The sequence below is a fragment of the Corella eumyota genome, chromosome 3 (assembly GCF_963082875.1).
Source record: "Corella eumyota chromosome 3, kaCorEumy4.1, whole genome shotgun sequence".
NCBI classification, from domain to species: Eukaryota; Metazoa; Chordata; class Ascidiacea; order Phlebobranchia; family Corellidae; genus Corella; species Corella eumyota.
The window spans coordinates 4,546,174-4,561,307 of NC_137492.1; the positions used below are offsets into that span (position 1 = coordinate 4,546,174).

Here is a 15,134-nt window from a genome sequence, read left to right on the forward strand (position 1 = left end):
TTTTTTGGTTTCAATAATGTTGCTTATCCTACACATTATCGGCAATTTACAATTAGACTAATTTATTTCTTTGCCATGTTAGGGGTCTAAAACAACATTTACTCTCTAAATTAAGGCTCAAAAATAAAAACTTTTTTTTTAACTACATAAAAACCATTCATCTCTTACGTTGGATTTCTTTTACCCTTGTGTTTAAACCAACGCTTCTAAGTCTAGCTGATACAGCATTTCCAACTTGGCCCCATGTTTGTGGGTCAGACCCCGCACTGCCCATGACTGCTGCATTTTTAACAGGGGACCCATAAGTTTTAACCTTAACTTTAACTGACTGAACATCTTTATACTGAAGTAAATATTAAAATAATAAAGCAAATTTTTTAATATCAAAATGATTATTCTACTTTACTTTACCTTAATAAATTGTCTATAGTACTCCTAATATATACTTCTGCTCTTTCTTACTATATTTTATATATTCTGTTAGGTATTTTTGATTGAAATGTTAAAAAAGTGCAGTTTTTTTAGGTCTGTTTATTTCAAACCACAGCTTTAAAGCATAATATTATATCCCATAATGTAAAATCAACATAAAAATAATCCAATTTCAAATTAAAGATAGAATACAAAAGCCTGTATAAAAAAAACTAAAAATATATTTTATATTTGTATGAATTAGCGTTAAAAAAACTTACAGTTTTAAAATTAATATCATTCTCGACCTCAACAGCTCTTCCTTGAAAAAATCTTTCATCAATTACTTCATTTTTAGTATTTTTCAATAATGTGACATCAATTTTTTCATCAGGTTCTAGAGCTGTAATTTCAACTTTGTCTAAGTTAAATCCTTCGGACTCTAAAGCCGCTGTTATCTAAAAAAATGTAGCTATATTTTTATTTAACCAATTTATCCAACTCACTTAACTATACATATCTTAAAATAAAATAAAAATAATATTATATACAATTTATCTTTATTCTCCATTCAATTTACAAAAAAAGGTATATATGTATATTATGGTAGTACAGTTAGAGTACATAACATATATTGCGAAAACTGTTTTGTTTAAAAGTTCATTTAAAGACCTTAAACTACAAGTGATCCCTAAAAGTCTAATTCATAAGATCAATAATAATTCAAAAGCTACAAACCTTTGGTTTAATTTTGTCCACAAGAGCTTTGGCTTGGGGTGAATTGATGTCAACGAAGTCATCATGCCACTCGATAATTTCTTCTCTTGTTCGTTCCAACTGAATTTCACCACTAAATTGTTCCTGGCTTTCATCATAATTGTTTGTTCTCGTAAACGCTATAGAAGGTAAATGTTAATTTTAAAATAGAAAAAACACAAACTTATTAAAATATGTAACATTATTATAAACCTTTACAAATTGGTATAAATATGTATAGCCTATTTAAAATAAAATTAGGCTGCATTAGTTAAAATCTTTGAATTGTACAAACCTATTACAAAAGCAACAATAGCAGATATTACTATGACGATTCCAAATAGCAATATTTTATTTTTGTAGCTTTTAGTTGCTGTAAATGTTGAAGATTTTGATTTTGACTTCACTGAAAATATAACTTGTTTTAAAGTCTAAAAGTTTTTTTTTTCTTGTATATATTTTTATCCTTGATGTGGAAAGGTTGAATGCACCACCTAAACATAGAGTTATATCAATTACTCCGGCCCTGTCTCGAGTTGCCTGTGGCTGTTTGGGATATTATAGATTATAATTGCCTGGTAATTATGCTGCTGATTAAGTGGTGGCTCAGCAGGAGCTTATACCGTTTATAGCACCTTACTCAAGGGCGCTACAGCATTAGAGCAGTGGGGATTAAACCCACGACCTCATGGTGATGTAGCAAGTGTTCTTACCACTACACCACGCTGCCAGTCAAACACCAAAGCACATTTTCAAAACAATAACTTGATTAAGCTGTTTATGCATTTGAAATTAAAAACATTTTTTGGACATTTTTTTAACAACAAAACCTCAATAATTATTACCAATTTGTGATTCCGTTTCATTTTGATCTTTGTTGCAACACTTCGACATTGCAAAAAATTTGTTCTTTTTTATTTACGTAAAAAGTTGCCTACATAAAATCAAAAGAATTGTAGATTGTATTTGCAATTTAAACCCAAACGTCACTTCTTCATAAACCAATATCTGTTTTCTAAAACCTATTTAAAAATTAAAAGCACGTGTGTAAAACGAATTGCTAGCAGACTTAACTTAGACATTTTTTTGAAACCGCGGGAATAAAGGGTAATCCCGAAATTTGCGAATTTCCAATTTTCATATATATAAATATATTTTTTGCATATATATTTATCCTCGATGTGGAATGGTCGAATGCGCGACCTAACACAGCATCATTTACAACAACCCGGTATCAAGTTGCCTTTTAGCAGTTTTGTATATTATATAGATTATAATTGCCCGATAATTATTCTGCTGATAAAGTACAGGAGTTCATGCCGTTTATATCGCCTTACTCAAGGTCGCTACAGCATGAGAGCAGTGGGGATTGAACCCACGACCTTAGGATGGTGTAGCAAGTGCTCTTTCCATTACACCACGCTGCCGGTTTATTATTATACTCATAGGTGGGCAATTAACCAAAAAAATAACTTCGTTAAATAGTGATTCGTTACACAATACATTAACTTCGTTAACTTTAATTTGTAAAAATTAAAACCGTAAACGTTAACATTTAAATTAAATAATCCTTTTGCATTAATTTGCAGTTTAGTAAAACTTTTACAAAAAAAAAACACAAAAAAGTTTTCTAGCGCCGGCTTGCAGTTATCAAAAACTGGCAATAAAAATGTGGCACATCGGGATTGTGACGTCATTTCCGCCCAGCTACCCACCGTGCCTTACTTACTTTCTTACCCCTTCCGGGCTACCCTATCCTCTTATCCAACCCCGCATACCTTTCCTCTTACGCTCCCCCCGTTTTTTTTTTTTTTTTTTTGCACATTGATAAAAGTAAATAATAGATACGATATACAATTAATATTACAACAATGTGACGGGAAAAAATGACAAAATAAATTTAATGATTTAAAACATGCCAAAAGTATTAATGTTTACATAAAGATTTTAAGTATGTTATGGCATGGTCACCAAACCAAAACACCCACTTTAAGATAATCATTTATTAACAAATATGCTTCAATTTTTAAATAGATTTAAAAAAAATAATTGTAAACTCCAAGTTTTTACCAAATTAAAAAATGACAAGATAAAAAAAAATACTATTTTTTTTTAAAAGAAAGCAGGTAGATTAGTTGCGTCCTTATAAAAATAAAATATGACTGCAACACTGTATAAATATATTTATTTAATTAACCCCACTTTTAAAAAAATTAGGATGATTAAAAATATATACTTGTTGTAAACATAAAAAGTAAAAGTACGAACAAATAAAATATACTTAAAGAGTTCATCTCTTTAAATGATACTTCAACTGAATAATTATCATACAAAACCCCTTTTTTTTAAATAAAGTGTATATCATTTTTTTAAATATTTTAAAGAGTAAAAAATGGAAAACAGTTGTTTAAAATTTTAATAATGCAACGGTTAAAAACAGTGGACATAAGGTTGATAAAAAAATATTGAATTAAAAAAATAATTAAAGACTGACAACATCAAAAATTTTGATCGAAAAAGGTAGATTTTTCGTAATGCTCCAAAAAAATGTTGATTAAAAAAATGATTAAAAGGCGGCCGCTAGATGATGATAGGGAGTATTTTTAAATCTTAACGAATAAACATGCTACATAAGAAGTAGTTCAGTAAAATATACTGCACAAAACAAATAATACGAGAAAAAAACACTATATTGCATAAAAACAATCATTGCACTTGATCTGAATGGTTTTGGGTCCTAAAATGTGTATTAGGTTATCTACTATAACACTTTTTTGACGCAATATTAAAATAAAGCAAGTTGTAATAAAAACTTGTTTCGAAAATTAGATTTCATCCGCATAATTCAACTAAAAAATAGTTTCCGGTTTGCAACAACACGAAAATAAGGCAAGTAAAATTAAAATCAAAATGCTTTAAAATCTACATTAGCTTCTATTAAAAATTTACCCAATTCTAAAAATATCGAAAATAAAAACATGTTAAATACGTAAATTAAACAAAAATATAACTAAAATTTTATATTTATATACCGCTTTAACCTTATATTAACACTACCCTTGTTCGAAATTTACGTATGTAAGCATGATAATCTATTTGTAAGTTGTTAACGGTACATGTTATTTCGCAATGCAATGTTACGAACACTGTTGTTCAAAGTTCACTCGATAAAACTGACAGCTTGCATAATAAAGATTGCAAGCAAAATAAACAAGATCTGAATAAACGACTCTCTGGAAAAAAATAAAAAAAATTCTAATTACTTTTGAAAATATAAAATAGTTACGTTTTTTTAGATGTAAAAAAAATGTTTTGATACAGTATACCCTAAAATTATATTTTAAATATACGTGCAATGTGTTGATGCATTGAACACTTATGCACGCTTCTTTAATTAAAAAATGTTGCAGCAACACATAGGCTTGCCGGAAACGGTAAAAAATTACGAAAAAAATTCAAAACAAAAAATTTTACAAAAAAGGTTTAGATAACAATATGTATTTATTTAAAAAAAATAAATATTTAATAATAGTAGTAAATATCTTACTTTGGCGATTTTTCTTTTAAAATGTCGGGTACAACTGTACATAGAGCGACGTAGATAAACCCGCCCGATGTAAATGGTAAAATCCAAGCCACCTGGTCACCTGAAAATAAAGTAACAACGTCACTTAACCCTGAGTCACGTGATATAAGGCCACAGTACAACGGTTACATTGTGTGATTTTTTAAATATCATAATTCCGAAAATTACGAGGTTAAAAAATAGCCTATAATTTTCGAACGCTATTTTTTGCGTTTTTTTTGTGGTCAACGTTAATAAAAATAAATATATAACATTGTACTAAAGTGACCATATTACATGTGACAATAAATAGATGATTAGATTAACTAAAAGTAACGTTAAAATAGGTGTATTCCTATTATTACTATTTTACGAACTTGTAAAACTTGGCAAAACTTAATTTTTTGAACCCTTATTTTGGAAGTGTGAAAATTAATGGAATAGTGTGAATAAAATTGTTTAAAAAAATAAAAAAAAGTTAAAACTAGGACAAGACAGTTTGTTTTCCGCATTAACCTTAATTTAAACAAAGACATTTTATTGTCTTTCGAACAAATCGTGTTAAATCAATTCAACAAGAATCTAATGTAATTTTAAAATAAGTCAGTGTCAATGGCTTTTAATGATCTTAATTATTTGTGTTACCTGCTGATTTAGCTGATTCAGCCATAAGAGCAACAATAGCACCCAAAATTCCGCCGCTAGCGGTTAAAACTTGAAGTTTAGCAGCTTCCCAACGATTGAAACCAGCGCGCAATAAAATTGCAAAGTCACCGATCTAGAACATAAAAACAGAGCATGACGTCATACTAAAGTTGGCCATGCGAAGAAACTGATGATTTGCAAAACAATTATAGAGAAAAACAACAACTTTTAATATCCCTGACATTTGAATAACAAAAGTTTGGATTGCAATTCTAAAGCAGAATTGAAAAAATGATGATTTGCAAGTTGTTAAAGATCACCAAACAATTTTAATTACACCATATTCTTATTTTAAATATATTTTAAGCAATTTAGTATAAGATATAAAATAAAAATACTAAATTTGTGGCAAATATTATAAACACCCATATTCTTGATAAAAAAGCATTAAAAATCTTATGCTTGCAAGACTGGGGTCCTATGTTCAATTACCGCAACCGCCATTCCCACAAATTTAACAATTACAAAAACTTACCTCATGAGGTATTTCGTGTAGTAATATAGCCATCGTAGTTAAGACTCCTACTCTTCTACTGACCAAATAACTTCCACCCACCGCTAACCCATGGGTGAAATTATCTATGCAGTTAGCTAGGAGGTTTAGATAACCACTGGCCTGTAAAAAATAAGATAAAAATAATATTTTGTTTTGTTTAATTTTTTAATTTTGACAATTGCTTCATTTTTTAATTTTGTAATGCATGTGCATTATTAACAATTGTGTAAATGAAGGGATAATGTGTTTAATGCACAATTAAAAAAAAAAATTACTAAAACAAATTTAATTTAAATAAAAATACAAAAATTTAAAATTCTAGAATATTATAGGAATTATATATTGCAAATTCTAAATATTATAGGTATATTGCAAATGGTTGAAGGGTGCATATTAAAATCTAACATATGTATTTAACTTACTAATAACATTTTTTAACCTTTTGCCTATTTATAATATAATTCTACAAAACATTAAAAAATTTAAAATTTTTTAAAAAAGCAATACAACAAAAGTTAGTCCATATGTGGAAAGTTTTCACAGTAAAAAATCGGTCCTCAGTTTCCTATTTAAACATACTGATAATATCTCTAACCAGAAACCACATGACATATGCATTTTTTAGTGTTGTGCAATCTATTTACAAAACAAATAATAACTAACTTTATATTTAACTAATCTGTAAACTAATATGCTGCATACACACTATTTTCGGTTTTGTATGGATATGAGTAACTTGTTTGTTTCTAAAATAAATTTAGCCTACCAAAACAAAATGTAATCAATCAGCTATTTGCTTGATGAACAAAAATATATAATATGTAAACAAAAAAACTTTATACCAATAACTCTTTTACAAAATAATTTATATATAACAATAGTTACCTTGATTTTCGTTTCATTATTTTCATTTTCATGTTTAATATTTTGATGATTTGAAACTTTAGTTTTTATTTCGCATAGATTCTGATTTGGTTGATGGTGATTCGAAAAACCATTTGAATAAGATTTTGTGTTGTTATTACCATTTTGGTTCAGCTTTATTATCTAAAATAACAAATTAATTTTAATATATACCAGTACGAAATCTAAATAAAAATATAAAAATTTATATAATATTTTTTGGGGGATCGAAATAATATAACCAATTCTTTTAGCAATATTACATTTTACGGCATAAAAAATACAATTTCTTTACCTCTTTTGTGTTATGATTTAACCGATCTAAATCTTCAATATCATCAGATTCTTCTGTGTTTGGAGTATTTTCAGGAAAAGTTTTTTCCAGTAATAAAAAGCTGATTAAACCAACTAAAATCCATAAACCATTTCCCATGGCTGGCCAATGATTATGAGAACCATCTAAAATAATAAAAATATTCATTCATCAAATTACTTTTAATATTTGTTTAAATTTTATGTTTATATATATATATATACACAAAATACTAGTAAAAAAATGACAAATAATAATTTTGTAAGACATTTTAAAAATGTTCATTTGCAATTTTTTTGCAAATGTTTATTGAAAAAAAATCAAAAAAGTGTGTCCTGTTATTTTCTTGAAACTTGAAACTAATTTGTGAAAATTGAGAAGTATAACTTCCTTCCCGGGTATTTTAAAACAACAAGGAAACACTATGTGGCATGCCATTAATAACTACCAAGTTTTAACGGTTTTACCTTTAACGAACATTAAATTTATACCCCTAAAAATTTAACAATATGTGGTATTTGTTTGTTAAACCAAAAATTCGATTTTGATTTATTTAAGAGTTGTGAAAAAATTAAAAATCACATAATACCTTTTTTTTAAATTTAGAAATTTAAAAAAAAATTTGGCAATTTAAAATGATATAATTTTATCCAATTATCAATTTGAGGATTTATTTTACCTTCATTGTTAAATTGTAAATGATCCCAAGACTCCGGTAATAAATGAAGAAACACATCACCCAACAGACCTCCAACCGCAAAACTTAAAAGCCTGTTCAAAACTTTTGCACCACCTTAAAAAAATTAAGATAATTCAGATTTTTTTTAAATGTTTTATAGTGTTAATGACAAATAACTTATGAATGACATAACTATATTTAAAGCTGTTTGTTTATTTAAAGGAGCCAGTTCCTATTTACTAATTTATTTATATTAGACCACGAAACTATAATAGATCATTAACCTTAAAGTAGTCAAATAAGTTCACATATTTCTCTTTTCCAATAATAAACAAAAAATAAAAAACATAATAACAATGATTTACACACCTCTTAATTTTTGTTTATATAAGGAGGTGTTTAACAAAATACCATAATTAATAAAATCTTGTTTTTATAATAAAAAATGTGTTATAAATGTTTACTCTTGTAATTAAAAACTTTGAAAATTATTTGAAATTATTTAAAGTGTTTACCTTCCGTTTTAAGTGCTACTCCATCTTTTATCCTCGACAAAATTAAAAGTGGAAAAATACCACTTAAGCCAACCAACATCGCGCTTGCAATTGCAAACATACTCGCCTCGCTTCTAGAATAAAGCTCATCTTTGCTTCCAATATCATTTGAATTTACTGCGCGATTTATATTTTTAAAGTCATTTTCAAAATCTTCACTCAAGTTGAAACTCAGGGTTTTAGGTGAGTTTTGAGATACTCGATGTATGCTTAAGACTGGCTCGTTGGGCTGAGTAAGACCAAACAGAAAAAATGATACAAAAAATATTGAAAATATCCACATTTTTTAATCACTTATTTCAGAAATCTTTATTTGAAAGTTGCTGTTGTCACTGCATCAGGCAACTAAAAATAAAAAACAAACTTTTATAATAACACATAAATTATATTAAGTAATTTACAATGACAATAAAAGTACTATTATGGCTCCTTATAAATTATAAAGGGTTCACGATATTAATATAAAGCTATTCAAGTGATAAAATTTAATATATTATATTGAACTTTAATACTATTTGCCTTAACTCATTTTAAATGTTAGTTATACATAGTCGGTCATCTACGCACAAACATAAGTAAACTCTATTCAAGTTAGGTAAATAAAAGTCTAGTCTAATGTTAAAGAATAGAGAAAGGGGAAATCAGTCTGAAAACATACGCAGTACTTTAAATATGCGGTTACGTGAAATATATAAAAATCCTACAATTAATTAAAGTGATAATGTTTTTACCATGCTTAAATTAACTATACTAAGACAGTTTTATTAAAAAAAACGTCGAAAAGTTTGCATTCATTTTCTAAGTCAAAATTCTGAAGTTCGTATCGATAAAAACTGCTGCTTGCTACAACAATTTTGAATTACCTGATTTCTATCAACCTTATATTGCGAATAGCGGTTTAATTTTAACACAAAACTAGTAAACTAATGACACTCACTTGAAAGTAAGATGTGTAAACTTTCCTACGGTAGCACAAAAGGAAAATACGCAGAAACAGCTGTTTTGAGTTCTGGAATTCGCCTACCATGCGCTTTGCCTTTTTCACATTGTTTACCATTTTCGATTTGCTGAGAGTCACGTGCGTAATTTCGACGACGACGACATCAGCTCTTTGCTAACACTTATCGGTAGTAGTTTTTTACTTTTTTTTACTCGGTATACCTTGACTATATTAACGATTAAACAAAACGCAATTGAACTAATTATGTTTAACAAATTTATTTCAAATTAGTGCAGTACAAAATAACACCGATATAAGTAAGACTTCTTGATGTAGCCCATATAAAACGTAAAAAAAGAAAATGGTATAAAAACTCGGAATTTCTACAAAAAACATAAAAATTTTATATTTTGCTAAATCTAAGCAAAAAACAATAACTTTAGTACAAAAAACTTGTCTTTTTTTATCTAGGCATAGTAACCAAACAAAAATGTCATAACCAGCAACATCAACAGGCCAAAGGAATCAACGATTTGGGAGGGGATTTTCTTTTCTGTAATATCGGTAATAATTGGAGTATTTTCGGTGGTAGTTTGTGATTGCCTGCTGTCCAATCCACAAAACAGGTCAACTGATTTCCTTATACATGATCTCTCATCTAAAACTAAAAAAAATTTCAATTTTAACGGAAAAAATCATTAAACAACCGCAGCAATATTATATATAGGTTGAAAATTAAAACCTCTACAAAAAAACTTATTTTAGCGCATGAGAAAAACAACCAAGTAAAATTAGATATACCTTCTTGTTCCTCACTGTCATCAGAAGAGTTGGGTTGTTGGGTAATTTCTGGTTCTTTGTCCACTTGCTTCTCATTGTTGTCATTTACAAAATTTAAGTTTGTGAATCCAGTTTCTTGAACCTAATAACAAAGTGTTTAGCATATATTTTAAACAATTTATTATTTTTTTAATACTAGTACCTTAAGTACAAATTTAAATTTAATAAAAATATAACTTGATTTAGATTTTAAATTAAAAAATAAACTTTTACCTTATTTTCAATTGGTGATGGTTCTTTGTTGTTCTCTGTGTTATCATTAAATCTAGTGTACCATGTCAACTTGTTAAGCTAGATTTAAATAAAAAATAACAAATGGCTAAGCATAAAGTTTTATAAAGAATTCTTAATAAATTCTATATTTTAAGTATTTTTTACTTTTTCTTTGGGTATTTCTTCAGTCAACAAACTCACAACAACAGCGACGATTGTTGATACTGTAGCTAATATTATGGCAAAATAAAGATAGTGGACCTAAAAAAACAATATAATTAAAAAAAGTGTAATAGTTTGGCGAGTGAAATAATTTAGATCAAACCAAAAATAAAGATGACTTTTAATGTGACAAAAGTTTAACGGCCTAATAATTGTTAAATAACTTTGGCGAAACTAATTTTCAAATCCAAAAAGATAAAGACAAAGGAACGGGAATAAAGACTTTGTTCAAATAACTAAAAAATCAACCTGTGTGAGTAACTAATATTTACTTATTTAATCCCTAAGATTATAACACAACTTTATTTAAACAGGGAGCGATTAACCATTTATGGACATAAAAGATTAAAAATAAAAAAATTGCTTTTATTTACCTTATACAATACCGCTGGCCTATATTCATCTTCTCCGCAAAGAGGTGGACTTAAAACAAAATCCATAATCATTCGAATTAAACCAACAACCAAACCCAACATTAAAGACCAAAACGCACCCTAAAAAAGAAAATAAAGGACAATACTTGGTAAAAATAATAATGCAAAAAGTATAATCATCTTGAATACCTAAACATTTTTTCTTTTTTAATATATCGTAAATGAAATTTTTAATTCGTATGCAATTCAAATGTAATTAAATCTGTTTATATCAAATCTACCTACTGGTTCATTTAGTCTTGGCCAGAATATTCCCAAAACAAAAACCACCATTATTGGAGGACCTAGGTAACTGGTAATAGATTGAATATAGTCAAAGAGTTGTCCATTTGCGGATACTTGTATAATTGGCACCCATGCAATACTGACTCCGACCATAAATAAAATGAACAACCTGAAAATTAAAACAGTAATGTATTTAAAATGTATATTTTTATAGTTTTAGATAAATTTATATTTTACATGTTCTTTTTAAAATTTCATTTTAATTGAGGACAAACTATACAAACCTTCCAACGATCATGAGTTCCCACTGGGTGGTATTCTTTCTCATTTTCATCCACAAATCGCAAGTGAACAACGTCGAAGCACTGTTAAACACTGAAGTCAATGATGACATTAATGCAGCCATCATTACCGCAAGAAGGAGACCTAAAGTCAAAGTAAACTTTTATTTGTATTTCTTCAAACTGTTTGGTAGTGTGGTTTTGAGTTCAAGCCGCGCCAAAGAACATTATTAGCTTTTCAGCCAAGCGTATGAAAATAGCTTAAACACGTCACAAAACACACTTTTCTATCGCCATACTCTTTGCATAAATTAGCAAACCTTTTAATCCAGTTGGCATAATTTCCAGGACAAGTTTCGGATAGGCGACGTTAGAACAACCCACAGGTGTTCCGCAATATCTTTTACATTCCGCTGGTGTTGCACATGCGACTGCATCTATAAAAAAATAATTTATTCAGCATATTTAAGGCAATACATAGGACAAAAAGACAAAACAAAATTGTTCTTTAACTAGGCTGTGAATATAAAAAACTTTTTTAATAAAAAAAATTGTTGTTATCCTTTACCAGTCTAGCGAAAGTTCGTCAATGCAATTAACAAAAAACTTTAAAGTACCTGGAAAAACAACCCTGCTGACCATTCCAACCATTACCATCATATACATCGGTAATATTTTCATTAAACCAGCTGCTACACATCCTCCTTTAGCATGCGTTAAGTTCTTGGCCGCCAAAGTTCGTTGTACAATTACCTTAAAAACGATGGAAAAGTTACTTAAAAATGTAAGAGTAGAAGTATGAAAAGGTAGCCTATTCTTATAAGGGTATTAACTATAAAACAAATTTCAAGGCACGAACCTGATCTGTGCACCAGTACCAGGTTGCTAATATAGTAAGGCCGAAGGTCAATCCGGGCCACGGTAAATCAGCAGTTACTGCGTTTCTGAGCACATGAAAAGAATCCGCACGAGGAAGGCCACAGGTCGTGTTTGGCGGACGAATTGTCGGAATTGCTTTCATGTATTCTACTTTAAGGCCTTCATACCCACCAACTCGTATAAATGCTAAAAAGCAAACACAAATCTACTTGTTAAGTAAAACATAAACATGGCCTTATTTAAAAAAAATATCAGCAGCGTGGTGTAGTGGTCGAAAGACCTTCAAAATTACTAGCGGAACTTTACTACATCCTGGGTTCGATTCCCACTGCTCTTATGCTGAATCACCCTTGTGTGAGGCGCTATAAACGGTATAAACCCCTGTTTGGCCAACACTTAACCAGCAATATCCCAAACTGCTAAAAGAAACTTAAGACTGAGGCTAGATAGGTGATGTTACTCTATGATTAGGTCGTGAAGTCTACTTTACAAAAAAAATAAAATAAATGTTGTGTAAGTTTACAACTATAAAAATGTGTACGGAAAAGCCAAGTAATATAATTTAATACTAAACACAAAACTTACACAATATCATCATCACAAAGGCACCAGCTAACATAATAAACGTCTGTGCAGTGTCAGTATAAATAACCGCAGCCAGTCCGCCAGTTACCGTATACAAAGCAGTTATAGCTAGTAGCGTTACCATAGCAACGTAAATATTCCAGCCCAATGCCTCTTGAATAAAAATTGCGCCCGCAAAAAGATCAGCCTAGAAATAACAGTTGCTGTGGTTAGATTTTTGTTTGTAAAAGTTGCCTATTAAATATTTTAGAGCGTTTTAATAAAAATTGGATTGTTAAATTAAGTCTGTGGTGCTCGATAAAGATTTGATTGTAAATCAATCCTCTTTTTGTTAAAATTTACAGCATTTTATAACATTTAATGTCATTTGTATGAAATTTAACATCTTAACACTACAAAATTTCAAAAAACCTTTTAATTAAAATTCCATATAAAATACTATGCTACTGCTATAGTAAACTAATTGATTACAAAAACTTAGATTTTTGTTTGTAAAAGTTGCCTATTAAATATTTTTAGAGCGTCGTAAAAGTATTAGATAAATTAAGTCCGTGGTTGTATAGATGAAAATTTGATTGTAAATCAATCCCCATTTGTTAAAATTTACAGCATGTTACAAATTTTAATGTCCTTTTGTATGAAATTTAACAACTTAACACTACAAAATTTCAAAAGAATCTTTTAATTAAAATTCCATATAAAATGCTATGCTACTGCTATAGTAAACAAATTGATTACAAAAACTGTAGAACTACGTTGATTTTCAAATTTATAAACTTACCGAAACTTTGGTAAATATGTAAAGCAGAATTGAAAGCACGGATATGTAAACCTGAATACGTTGACCACCAAATCTTTTCATAAGGTATTCAGGCATTGTCACTACTCCAGCAGAAATGTAAATTGGTGCAAAAACCCAACCAAGAAAATATAAGGTCAGCATAGCCTGGAAAAATTCAATATAGTCTTTCTTTAAGTAAATATTGAAAGAGTAACAAAATTGGTTAAAATTTAATAACAAAAAATGTAAGTATTCTTTTATGTATAGAAAATTTACCCAAGGAAAAATAAAAAAGTTTTGGTTTACAGTTTCAATCTTGATAATTATAATATATGTTAATCTTTTTCTAAAGCCTTTATTTTTTAATTTAAAAGAATAATTTGGCCTTAAGGCCTAATACGTTGTTTTTGTCTTTAGTCAGTAAATAACATATACATTAATGTACAAAATATTCATCCTTAAAACCCTTAAGCAAAATGTGTAATCCAGTACCCTTTTATAAAATAAATCATTTTAAAGAAAAACTAGTTTTCGATGAATAATTAAAAATAATAAACCTGTTTCTACCAAAACACGTCACAAATATGAATAAACACATGCCCTGACGTAAATAACCATAAGAGTTAGCCAAAAATATCACAATATAATAATTTCACCCAACAATAAATAAATGCAAAAATTATAAAATAAAATGGAGACTTACATTCCATTCAAACGCCCCCACTGCTATCCCAGCGGCCGCCCCTGTTCCCGCCAACCCCACAAAGTGACCGCTTCCTATATTGCTACTGAACAGAGATGCCCCGACCGGAAACCACGTGATGTTTCTTCCCGCCAAAAAGAATCCGTTTACGTTGCTCCGGTCTGTTCTGCACATAGCCTGCAAATAGCAATGACGTCATATAAGAATTTTGATGGCGTCACAAATTTTAAAGAAAAATCTAAGTTTTAAATGTCAAAATAAATACAACTAATTGAAAAAAATTCTACAAAGCTCTTCTTACCCATATTCCAACAACTAAAATAAACACAAAGTAGATAGCAATAACTGCAATATCTGCAGAATCAAGATTTGCAGTTGGCAAAGCCAAAAACGATTGAGTTGTATCCAAAATGCTTGAAGGAGCAGGCGTTGTCATTATTTTCCTTCTAACTTATAGTCGATAATAAATTTTTAGAAATCTGTAAACAAAATTCTTGATTTACAAAACTTTTAAACATTAAAGCATGACTTAGATTGTACTTGCCATTGTAAAAACAATAACTGTATTATATAAGCTCAAGTCACTTAAGGATTGTATTGAGTTTTACAGGATAGCAGTGACTGAAATCTAGAAAATGTCTCTATTTTA

The 15,134-nt window shown here is 29.0% G+C and overlaps 2 protein-coding genes across 2 annotated transcripts; both read right to left on the bottom strand.

Moving 5' to 3' along the window:
• Positions 1–3,345: 3,345 nt before the first annotated feature.
• LOC145744656 (zinc transporter ZIP13-like) lies at positions 3,346–9,424 on the bottom strand. Its single transcript, XM_082562562.1, has 9 exons — positions 9,320–9,424; positions 8,344–8,727; positions 7,829–7,942; positions 7,132–7,295; positions 6,819–6,980; positions 5,913–6,053; positions 5,378–5,510; positions 4,715–4,814; positions 3,346–4,400 (listed from the first exon to the last, which is right to left on the bottom strand). The coding sequence occupies exons 2-9, from the start codon at positions 8,663–8,665 to the stop codon at positions 4,328–4,330; spliced, it is 1,209 nt and encodes a 402-aa protein (XP_082418688.1). The 5' UTR covers positions 8,666–8,727; positions 9,320–9,424; the 3' UTR covers positions 3,346–4,327.
• A 160-nt stretch (positions 9,425–9,584) lies between these two features.
• On the bottom strand, positions 9,585–14,948 carry LOC145745324 (sodium/glucose cotransporter 1-like). The gene is made up of 14 exons (XM_082563361.1): positions 14,787–14,948; positions 14,486–14,662; positions 13,783–13,947; positions 13,002–13,188; positions 12,397–12,602; positions 12,155–12,290; positions 11,858–11,974; positions 11,541–11,682; positions 11,257–11,425; positions 10,972–11,091; positions 10,541–10,636; positions 10,376–10,453; positions 10,124–10,244; positions 9,585–9,986 (listed from the first exon to the last, which is right to left on the bottom strand). Exons 1-14 carry the CDS (start codon positions 14,919–14,921, stop codon positions 9,790–9,792), a joined length of 2,046 nt encoding a protein of 681 aa, XP_082419487.1. The 5' UTR covers positions 14,922–14,948; the 3' UTR covers positions 9,585–9,789.
• Between the last annotated feature and the right edge of the window lie 186 nt (positions 14,949–15,134).